The sequence below is a fragment of the Paralichthys olivaceus genome, chromosome 14 (assembly GCF_024713975.1).
Source record: "Paralichthys olivaceus isolate ysfri-2021 chromosome 14, ASM2471397v2, whole genome shotgun sequence".
In the NCBI taxonomy this organism is placed as follows: Eukaryota; Metazoa; Chordata; class Actinopteri; order Pleuronectiformes; family Paralichthyidae; genus Paralichthys; species Paralichthys olivaceus.
In genome coordinates, this window is record NC_091106.1 from 22,753,224 (window position 1) to 22,765,593 (window position 12,370).

Here is a 12,370-nt window from a genome sequence, read left to right on the forward strand (position 1 = left end):
GGACGCTGATTTGGGGTGTTGGGCTCTATCAGGGGAAGATATCAGTGCTCTTGTTTACTCTCCTCAGATCCCTCTCACCACATTCAGCCGGGGGACAAATGCCGTCTGGAAACTTGGCAAACACGCCGGAGATGAGATTTGTTATCGCCTCTCGATTGTGGCCCTTCTGGCATACGAATCCAAAGGCAGAGGAATGTGTGTGTGTGTGATTCTCTGTGTTGAACTCTGCTCACACCTGTTCGCCTGCACTCATCCCACAGACACATTTGGCATTTTTTCCAGGTGTTTTTATGATGTAAATCCACAAGTGCACCCGTGTGAGAGTCCTTTGTGAAGCAGCTGCATTGTGTCCAATAATCAGATCAGTGGTGTCCCTGCAGACGCTCTGCTTGAATACGTTCACTCTTCATTTATTAGAGCATATCATATTTTATGCCGAGGAGCAAAGCTGCAAATCCTATCTGTCTGCAGTCACAGCATTGAGCTTCAAAAGCCCAATAATGAGGGAATAATTAAATACTGATCATCATGGTTGTATGAATCTGTTTTTGTTTGTGTAGATGTCTATCATAAGGCTCCACCTATGCTCTGCTTCCATACTATGATCTCTTTGTGTCTTGTTTGTGAGGCGTTGGTATGAATACATCGTGATTAACTGTGTTTTAGAGGTTTTGGGAAAAGTCAGAGCCCCAAGTGAAGGAATTCTTGTACCAGTGTTCCGTTCATTGTCGAGGGAAACTCGTTGTTGACATTTCCTGGGAAAAGCAATTTTACTGGCAGTAAAACAACAGCAGGTGCAAACATTAATGTCCATATTAGTCCCATTTAGGAACAGGATGGACGCCAGTCTTCAGAATTTTGAGTGCATCCGAGACCTAATTTACAATTAATGTTGTTATGAGCATAATTTGGAAGAAAATAGACTCAGTCTCTGTTCGTTCAGGCTGAAACATGAATAAGAAGATCCGCAAAGCAAATGTTGGTGTGTTGGTCTGAGGAACCGTTCACAGGTTTCTGACCAAACGAGTGCTTTAAGATTCTGGGGAAATGTATTTTGCCAAGAAGACGTTTTAACGCTGTGGAGATTACACGCCCGGCCTGGTGCTGCCTTTGAGATCACACCGAATCCTTAAATAGGACATAATATAAAGATCCATGATGGTGAAACAGGAAACATCTCTGTCCTGCACTGCTGACACTAAAAAGAAGATTTTCACATAATGCTTGACCAGATTTTACAGTCAATACGATTTTAGTTAGATTCAACAGTAACACGCAGCAGCCATCGGTCCCAACAAGGGCCGTCACCGAGATGTTATAACTTCTCCTTTGACAAATTTAAACTCTGACAGTTGCTGTAACGTTTCCGGTGAAGCATGTGGCTCCACATTGTGAAACTGTGGATTTCAGTCAGTAAGAGTTATATACGCCCTGTCCAGAAATGGCCGTTTCTCTCAGATCTCTGATTAAAACATTAATCAGACCTAAACCTGCAGCCTCCTGTGGCATTGATTAAAGTCTCTAGTTAAGTTACAGATGGACTGGAGGAGCCGGGGGTGCTGATGTTGCATTACGTCTACGAGGGCCAGAAAAGAAGAGGCAGTAATGTAGGATTCGAAATGCATTGTTTAGTTGTTTCATGTTTTTTTTTGTTTTTTTCACTCAATTCTCAATTTCCTCTGCTGTTTTTTTCTGCTTCTGTTGAAATAAACATGCTAATTTGTTGCGCTTCACAATAACACCAGTTGGCTTCAATAACATGCTAAGTGACACATCATCACCATGTGTGAGCTCCACTTGTGATTTTCAAAGAACACAGCATCAAGCTGCTGCTCTTTCAGCCTCCGCTCCTCTGCTTTTAGTTTTCCCACAAGATGTTTGAATTCCCGCTGCAGGGATTTACTCGTCTTCTGTTCAACCACAAGAGCATCAGTGAAGTCAGACGGTAAAGCTCGGGTGCAGAGATCTGGTTCACAGTTAGTTTTGCAGCTCATCTGATACCTTGAGGTCAGATACCCGTCAAGTTCTTCCAGTCAGAGTTCTCGTCTTTATAGAAGTGGTTTTGTGCATGAGGGAAGGGGGGGGGGGGCTGTCTAGTTAACACATTGTTGGCGGGAGATGTCGCAGCATTAAAGTTCTGCAAAGCTAAAAGGCCCAAAGTCTCTGCAACAGAAAACAGTGACGCTCCAGGCTGCTCCATTTCACTGTCAAACTGCTCATCCAATCTGAGAGTTTTATATATTTACAAAAATGTCCATGCTGCAGGATATGAAATAAATTCTTCTGCATAAATTCCCTCCAAAACTACCGCCACACACAAAGAAATACACTCAGGCTCAGGTTTACTATCGCTTCGCCCTCACAGAGATGCTGTGGAGTTTAATTGCGGCCATAGAAGCAGCGAGCCGCTCGTTGTGTTGTGAGACCAGTCATTTGCACAGGGGGGAAAACCAAAATCAGCAAACAGCACATTACAGATATTTCCAGTCCGTCTAACAGGGGCTGCAATTTCATCTCGCAGGTGCCACTGTGGTTGAGCTGCGTTCTGTGTAATTCACCATGTGATTGGTTCCATTGTTGCCGCTCGCTCGTTTCTCTCCAGGCTGTTTATCCGTCGGTCTGTCCAGCTGAGAGGGACGGACGAATGAACGGATGTTTGGATGTCGTGCCTCCCTCCAGGGATGATTACACAGGGATGTTCGGTACAGAGCGGAGGAACGGACAAAGGCTCAATGGGAATATTAACTTCCTGCTATTTATTTTGAAATTCAGGCGTCTGTCTGAAACCCTTGACTCTTTGTACTTCAGACACAGACGCACATCGCTCTGTCTGGACTCTGTCTGGTGTGGCTCTGCTTGTTCACAGCACAGCAGAGTTAATTAGCCGTTTTATGGCTGATTTACAGCCTGACGGGCAGACAGAAGATGGCCGCTGCTTCGTCCTTGTTGTCCACTGAAGGACTTGTCAAAGGGGACATTAGACTCACAACACAGGCATCAGCACACAAACACAAGTGGCTTATTTTAACCCAAAAGCAAAGTGCATGGGGCGTAGAAGAATATCCTTACACACACTCGGACATTTGCAAAGTGACTTGACTGTAAAGTTTTGTTGCTGAATATTACGACCGATTTGTCAGGTAACAACACACACAGACACACACAGACACACAACACTGTGACCCTGCTCACCTTGACCAGTTTGTCTGATCTCATTAGCAGAGGAGCAGCCGCTTCAGGGAGGAGAGAGATGAGTGAACACCTCATGTGACTCAAACTCACACATGGATGCACCCGAACAATGTAGAAACACATCGTCAGTTACACAACAACCACCTGCGAACAAAGTTACTGTAGAAGGCGGAAAGTGAAGTAAAACTACAAACTCAAATATTAATAATATGCATATTTAAAAGGTTTATTTTAGGCTCGAACAAAACAAATTAGAGGACTGATGAGACGGACTTAAAAATAATAACTTGGTTTTGTTTGTGTTGTTTGAGGAACCCAAGGCCGCTTTATAGAGATAAAAGATAAACGAGACCAAGGACAGGAAATAATAAGAGATGTTTCCTGTGTTTAAAATCTTTGTTAACTTATGAGATGAAGAGTTTGTCCTCAGAAACACAAAACATTGACATTCGTGCAGAAGCTTGAAATGACCTTAAATTGAAACTGCCAACATGCATCTAACTGATAAATTCAATTCCACATTAATATATGAAAAAACTTTACGTCTACCTGTTTTAAAAAGTGTTTATTACCAGAAGTGAAGCTGGTAGAAGGCAAACCTCCTCCCTGTCCTCCCACACCTCCCCACCTGAGCTCCTGCAAACGCAATCTGACACCAGCAGGAGGCCGACGGCGACGCTAGCAAACGCACGCTGTCACCTGAGCGCGCGTTAGCGTAGCGGGTGACAGCTAACAAGAGAAGACGTCGCATTAGCCCGAGCGCCGGCGTGCTAGTGGAGCAGTTGTGCTGATGTAGCTACAGGTGTAGAATCCATTCATGCTTAAAGAGTCTGACACTGGCAGGCGAGCAGCCGGCGGCACACGAGCACAACACCTGACAGCCAGTTAATGTCAGAGCTGCCTTTTCTCCGCAGCAGACGCTCAGCTGCAGGAGGGGCCTCAGTCTGGAGCTAACACAGTGTGCAGACATGCAGGAGTGACGTCTTCTTCCTGTTGGTATCACTCCACGAATCACTCCAGCGTCTTCTCCTCTGTCTTTGCTTCAGCTTCTCTTTCTCCTCTTTTCAGTTGCATTATTGTTGTGCATCTTTTTCTTTACTTTCTTTCCACACATCTTTTTTTTCTTTCCGTCTTTTGACATCATTGACTTCACTCTTAACTCTCTGCTCTTTCAAACACCGGCCTGCACCCGCCAACGTCCCGGGCTGACTCGGTACCCGAAGTTAAATCCAGACCCGCTCAGGGACCTAAACACATTCTCCTGCGACCCGACCCGTCATCCTGGATGCTACATACACACACACACACATACCCGTCCATTATTTTCTGATTTCATATTCTGTCCTGGGTGAGATATATTTTTATTCTTGATACTTTCTGAAGCAGCCGTACACCTTGGAAGGTGCCGTACCCAACAAAGTCATTAGAATTATAATCTTAAATAAGATTTTCGGAACTTTCGCATCGTGCTCGTGCTTCTTGTTTGCGTAATCACATTTTGAAAATGATCTCTGTTGTCTTTGATTTTTTTTTAATTGGATTATCGAGTGTTGCACGAGTCACAGGAACATCACGTTACAGCTCAGTCTCCAACACAAGTCTTTATTTTTTTTTCCTTTCACTTTCTTGCTCCTCTTGTCTGTGCTAGTTTTTCTAACGACCGGATTCTGTTGCGTCAGAGGTCAGTTCATGTTGTAAACAAACCAAAGTTCATCTCCCCTGTTGAAGGGTCACAGTCCGGAGCCTGAAATCTCCCTCTGCTTTCAGAATGTGTGTGTGTGTGTGTGTGTGTGTGTGTGTGTGTGTGTGTGCGGTTACATCAGACAGACTCTCAACCGAAACAACAAGCGACATCCTGATGATTAGAGCTTTGGCACGTTATCGGGCAGAAATGAGTTTGTTGTGCATGAAGCAGGTGGCCACCTCGGAGCTAAATGTAGAAACAAAGCTCATTAACGCGTCTGTAGTGAAGTGGAAAAAAAAATGGAAATTCGGGGTTTTGGATCGAGGGTGTTTTTCTGTTCAGGTACAGATTCACCGGCTGCTCAGACGCGTTCTCAGACGTGTGCTCAGACGCGTTCTCAGACGTGTTCTCAGACGTACTCCGTGTTTGTTTTACTGTTTGTGTTTGCGTGTCCCAGATATGTTTGTTTTCTCATGTGCTGTTTGTGTTTTCACTCGGGGGGGTTTGGACCTCATGCTGATTGAGGCCTCACGTCTGCCTTTGTTCGTCTGACTTTTCGCCGTTAATGAAGTTCGCCCGCCTTCCTCCTCCTCCCTCCGTCCCTCCACCACCTGCCTTTCCCCCCTCTCCTCCTCTTTCACTTTGATCTGCACTCCCATCTTCTCCCCCCCCGCTCCTCCTCCCATCCTACTGTCCTGACCCCTATTTCCTCGACTACCTCTCTCTCACCCTCTTGTTTTTCCATTTTCTTTTTGTCCATCTGCCCATGTTCCATCTTTTCATCGCTCCTCCTGCGTCTCTCATCATTCCAGGTCAAAAAGCACCACTAACACTGGATCCAGATGCCCATGAGCAAGGCTTTAAACTTTAAAACCTCCTCAGTCCTCATTCCACTGTCGTCCTCAAGTCCTGTGTGTTGATAAAGTGACATATTACATTTAAAGTCCTTTTCCCCTCTGTCTCCTTCTGCAGCAGCTGATGAGGGAGCGTCAGCAGATGGCCAGTCGGCCCTTCGCCTCGGTCGCTGTGGTGCTGGAGGTGGGCGGCGACCAGGAGGATCTGCTGCAGGTCGGAGAAATCACACAAACATGGACACACACACACACACACACACACACACACACACAGATAAACAACACTGAAGACAACACACATAAACAGGCAAGATTAAAAACAAAACACGTGCAACATGGTCAGTGGGTTCATTTACATCTCTTACCTGGTGATTTGCTCTGTTGTTGCCACGTGCACGCTTACGCTGTCGTCCATAAAGTTGTTACCGTCCACGCAGACAGTCACGCCTGCGCATGTACCAGCAGTTCTCTCTCTCTCTCAGTGAGGAACTTGTGGTGAACATTTGATGAGTCCCTCATAACAGCAGGGATCAGTCACGTAAACGGGACCGATCAAAAACTCGTCTCATGTCAACAAAAGGTCGTTTTTGTTCACGGTGCAAGATTACAGGACGAAACATGACGATAAGTGGCTGTAGACAAAATAACTCGACACATCAGGATCCACGTTTCACCTCTGGGACGATCTCACTCCAGCAGAGGTGAATTCTGGGAGGGGAGATCACATCTGGTTTCAATGGCCCACTTTTCACTTCACGTTCACCCACCGGCCCTGAAGGGTCCTCCAGTGGCAGTGTGGCCCCCTGGGAGATTTCTGAGCACATGCCGCAACATGAGCGTGAGAGGGGATGGGGGGGGAGGGGGGTCTGTTTTCTGACTCATGTTGCTGTGTGAATAGTAAGTGTGTCTCTAGTGTCCAGTGGGATGCTGGGACATGAATATGCAGGTTGTCAAATTACCTCTCAAGCTGTTTTCCGACATGAACTCTGGAAATCGGTCCAGACGTGTCGTGTAGTTGGTGTTTGTGAAGCAGCAGCAGCAGATCGTCCGTCTCGTTCACAACAACAGGAACATGTGGGGAACATTCAGGCGAGGGGCGGAGCCTGTAGAGCAGCAGGAGGCGGGACATGACGTATGAAAAGATCAGTGTTGGCCCTCGTCACCAAAACATCTGGAACCTTCGTCCTCTACTGGTTTTGTTTTCTTCAAGTGTCACGTCTGAAAAATGTCTAAAGCTCCGCCAGAACATTTCAGCTACTTTTCCTCAGACTTCAGTGCATGTTAATTTAAAGATTGGTTCATACATGACATGAATAAACCAGTGGTCACGTTAAATTTATTTTAGCACATTTATCCACTGAACAGACATTTAAACTGCATTTAAAACATCTGTAAACCATAAACTTGAAAATTAGATTGTGTCAAAGCCAAATTGATCAACTTTTAACCCGAGCCTGTCGTCTAAAGCCTCAGAGGAGCCCAGAGACAGATGCTGCAGGAGATTTACTGAACAAGAGGCTGAGACAGCTGAGAACTAACGTGCATGAAAAGCTGTTCAAAATAACAACCCTGAAAGTCGCTGCAGTTTAAACCAGTTATGCATTTAAAATAATCTTCAGCATCACATATAAAAACAACAAGTAGAATAGTGAAATGAAATGAATGCTGTATTTACAGGATATTTAAAATGAATCTCCCCTCCTGTGTGAGGATCCATCTCCTCTCACAGTCGCAGCTGAAGGTGATTGAGACAATTGAGTAAAAGGCCAATCAGCACACGACGCTTAATTAGTTTCAGCTCCGTGTCGACCGGGTCGGACTCGGCTCGGCTCGGTTCGGCTCACGTGCCTGTTGAAGCCCCCGAGGGTTCCTCCGCCTTATCTGCGTCTCAGCCTGGTTTCCATTTCATTCTTGAAGGTGAGAGACAATGGGCCAGAACGATAACTTCGCACTGAGGTTAATTACACAACATCTGGTTCATAGTGGAGCGTGCAGCTTAGCATAATTGTGTAATGAATGGGGGAAAGGGAACATTTCCGCGCTGTCCCGCTCTTTAATGTTGTCCCGCTCACGGCGAGCAGCAGAGAATAGAGGAATTAAAAGAGTCATCATCGACCCAGTACACGCCGTGTTTAGACAGGAAGCAGGAAGCAGCACCTGTTGTGTCCACGCTGCAGAGGTTTGCTTTATTTAGGAGAAACACGACTCTTTGTGAATCAGCTGACGAGGAGCTTAGTGCTATTTTATGGATTAATGGAGAATTTCACTGTGTTTTAAAACTGTTTATATTCGTGTTTTTTATCTGAAGTTGTCACCTTCTGTTCTTATTTTCTATCATCCATCGTGTTTTCTTTTAATTGTATAATTAACAACAGTTCACAACTTCACTTTCTCTCAAAGAAACACGAAGCTCAAATATCCGGAGCTGCGGAAGCCGCCATCTTCGTCGTCGAGGTCCTGCCTGAAACGCAGACTTCACCGATCACGTCTACGTTTTCAGTTCAACTATTTATTTCTGTTGTCTGTTGTCATCACTTTACAAAAATAACCCAAACATACGTGTGAAATATAAAAACTATTCCTCCAAATGTCGGTAAAACATCTTTGAATAGTGAGACGCTGGTGATGGTCGACCTCCTCCCGCTTCTTTCTCAGCCTCCATGTGTTAAATGGCGGTAAAAGCTCCATCTCAGAGTATAAGGCCTCCTCCTCCTCCTCCTCCTCCTCCTCCTCCTCCTCCTCCAACCTGATCCCAGCTTTACACTGTGTCATGCCTGCATTACAGAACATCAGCATAAATCGATGATTCCACCGCCGCCATAAAGCACTGCCGTTATGTCGTAAAGCTGATGAGCCCGCAGCAACTAGCATCTGCACGCCTCCGCTCGCGGGAAGCTGTTACCACCTTGCCGCTGATTAACGACGGCCTCCCGCTTTCATAACGCTATTTAAAGCAGAGAATGAATCAATATCATATCTTATGTTTTAATGCGGCATATTTATTCTTCAATTGCAGGGATTTAATTCTGCGCAGGAAGAAGGGATGGTGTGAGGGAGGGGGGGGGGGGTGGATGGATGGAGAGAGGGAGAGGGAACGAAAGGGGAAAGAGGAAGATAAAGAAAATTTATGACACCTGGGAGTAATGTATGTTTGGTGGAAAAACACACAGCTAAACACTGATTTACCCACAGTACACACACACACACTCACACACACTCACACACTCACACACACTCACACACACTCACACACTCACACACACACACACACACTCACACACACACACACTGCAGGGTTTATCTGATAACACAAAGGCTTCAATCAGGCAGAGAAGCAAAATGAGAAACACACATGTGTGCACACACACACAGACACACACTCATTTGCATTCATCCTGGACAAACACACACATTGACTCAGTTTACTCTGCAGTCACCTGTGTGTGTGAGCGTGTGTCTCACGACTGGACACACACACACACACACACACACACACACACACACACACACACACACACATACACACACACACACACACACAGGTTATTAACTCAATAACTCACACCTCTGTCAACACTAACGAGGCTAAAACAAACCTCCTCATGTTTCTGTTTGCGTTTTAACAAAAACACAGTTTTGTCTTCTTTCTTTTTATCATTACACACATTCGTAAAAAATAAATAAATAAAAACTGAAAGCGTCTCACACACACACACACACATTATTTCGTTGCCTGGAGCAGAAGCACCTGCGGCGGCGTCAGCTGAGCAAACGTTACGTTTACAACCGCCGTTCTTTTCTCTGCCACCGCTCCGTCTCTCTGAGGTATCGCTCAGAGAAGGAAAAGTACGAGTGCAGTTTTATAAAATCGTTCTTGAGCCGTCTGCTCTTTTTAATATTTTACAGAAATGAATAAAAACAATTGTTTATAAACTATGACGTTTAAATTCTTTCCTCTGTGTTTTTCTAACACTCTCCGTCCTGTTGACCGGTTTATAATCGATGACGACAGCAACTGTGTGCAACTCATGCACTTGTGGTTCATTCGGAGGAAGAAGGAAACTCTTCTCTCTCTCACCACAGCGGATTGAAGCCTGAGGAAAACCAAAGAGGATTTGAGTGTTGTTGTAATTTCACTTCCTCTCCTGCAGCGGAGGATTTACCTTGAAACAGCACCGACCAATATCTCACTGAAGGGAAGCGGAGCTATAAAAATATAGGAGCTAACGTTTTATGACAGTTTTTTTTTTTTTTTTTTGTTCCCTGGTTGTTTTTTAATAACTTTTATCAGTCGGGGACACATTTCTTGTCCTCAGCTTTTAAAGAGCATCTCACTACGTTTCACTATTTTCACAGAGAGCGAGCAGATGTTTCACTTGATCTTTGACCAACGGTCATAAAACCATGTTTCACTTCCAGCTGCATTCTCCTGAACTGACACCATCCGCAGCAGCGTCGGCATCGCAGAGGTTCAGATGGTTTTTTTTTTTAAATCGCTGTCAGTCCAGACTCACTGTTTCAAGGATGAAATGTTGAAGCATGTGGATCTGAAACGTTTGTGTCACACTTTAATAACTGGAAATAAACTACTCCACTTTGGATCTGGAGGTAAAATAAAAACACCTTTTCTGTATTTTGATGCGTCTGACTATTCAAATTATATCAGTGAATATGTTATTAGGACAAAACAAAGTGGGCCTCTGCTTAGAAATTCAAAAAGATGTGAGAGCTTTTACATCAAACTCCAAAAAATGTCAGTAACATGAAAGTTTATCACAAAAAAAGACTCAGAAATAAATAGATAAAGTTATTCTTATAGTAGATGAAGATTCTCACACTAAAGCCTTCATAAATGTTTTTGAATGAACTGAAGTTCACCAGGATTCTTTTCATTTTATATTAAACGAGTCGTCCAGAGCAGAAATATTTCAGATTTCCCCAAAACACCAAGTCAACAGTTCACGCAGGAACATTGTGTTTCTACTTCGGTGCGACAGAACCCATCTGTACTTGTCACACGAGTCTGTGTCTCTAATGAACAGAAGAACCGAGACGTTAAAGTGAAGCGATTCTTCTTTCTGTGACGGTTCAAACAGTAAAGAGTCGTTTCAACCTCAGTCACCTCCTGAATGTTGAAGCGTTAATCTGCGGAGCTGCTGCAGGACGCCATATTCAAAGTCCCGTCCGTCCGACTGGGTGTAAAACGGATGGCATCATTCCGAGTGGTGGATCAGAGACGTGGAACCAGGCTATAGTCTGGTCCCTGGCACCTGCATTCTTTCTCATTAGGCCGTTTTCTCTCAGTTCAGGCTGTTTTTAAAATGAGTGTGTTTCTCTGTTCTCGTCTTTTCTCCCTGAATCGATATCTCCACCTCTCCGCCGCTGTAATCCATCAATACTGAATCTGAAAGAGAAGAAAAAACGCATTTTCAGGAATGATGATGGCTGTGGAGCGTTGTTGTGAGGTTCGTGTGTGTGTGTGTGTGTGTGTGTGTGTGTGTGTGTGTGTGTGTGTGTGTGTGCAGCCATGTGCATATTTGTGTGTGTCTCTTCCTGTGTGGATGCAGCCACACATCCTCGGCGGCCAGAAACACATTCATCTTCCCAGGACTAATAGTGAGAGGCGAAGAGGTGGAGAGGACTGTGTGTGTGTGTGTGTGTGTCTGTGTGTGTGTGTCTGGAGAAGTGTGTGTGTGTGTGTATGTGGGGGGGGGGCAGAATGGCAGATACTCTCCACCTCTCAAATTAAGGAGAGGCTAAAAAAAGAGGAAGTTTGGCTTTCACCAGGCATTAGAGAGATGATTAATTTGTCGTCATGGAGTAAGAGAGGTAGAGAGAGAGGGAGAGAGAGGGAGAGAGAGAGAGAAAGGGATGGAGGGATTAAATGAGGGAGAGGCGAAGAGATGGAGAGAGGGAGAGGTTGTGAAGTGGCCCTCCCGTCCTCCCCTCGCAGTAATAGGATTGTTCGCTCACCGACGTGCTGATTAAAATGGAAATCCAACGCATCTCTCTCTCTCTCTCTCTCACACACACACACACACACACACACACACTGGTCGGAGAAGTTTCCAGGGTTTGAACATTTTATTCTGTATCTGCACAGATAAATACTCATTTGTTTTTTTCAAACAATAACAACCAGTGAAAGGTTTTAAAGAACGGACTCGTTCACAGCAGAGAAGTTTGTTCCACTTTGTTTTTGGAGTTTGTACAAATACATTTATTGATTAAATTAATTTGGTTTAGTGTCTGTGGGAAACAACTCCTGTGTGTGTGTGTGTGTTCATCTTCTTCCAGTCCTGTCATCCTTCCTCTCTCTCATCTTCTCCCCCTCTCCATCCCTCCATCAGCTCCTTTCTTCACCTCTGCCCTGAACATTTGTTTAATCCACAACTTTGTTCTCCCTCTCTTCTTCCTTCCTTCTCCTCTTCTCCCCTCCTTCATCTGCTCTCTCCCACTCTCACTCTCCTCGTTCCTTCTCTCCTTCCCTCGTGTCTTCTTCTTCTTCTTCTTCTTTCCTATCTTCTCACATCTATTTATTCCTCATCACCTCTTTTCTTCCCTCTCTCATCTTGTTTCCTCCCTCCTCCTCTTCTCCTTTCTTTCTTTTTCTTTTGTCTCTCTTCATATCTTCATCTCT

The 12,370-nt window shown here is 44.8% G+C and overlaps 1 protein-coding gene across 3 annotated transcripts in view; it reads left to right on the forward strand.

Annotated features, from left to right (window-relative positions):
- The window catches only part of atrnl1a (attractin-like 1a), a 160,011-nt gene that overhangs the window by 131,799 nt on the left and 15,842 nt on the right, over positions 1-12,370 (forward strand). For 2 of the 3 annotated variants that reach the window (XM_069539280.1, XM_069539282.1), the window contains one exon: positions 5,849-5,944. In XM_069539280.1, coding sequence (XP_069395381.1) covers positions 5,849-5,944 — 96 coding nt within the window. The remainder of the gene's footprint in view (positions 1-5,848; positions 5,945-12,370) is intronic. The other variant, XM_069539281.1, reaches the window with a different exon arrangement.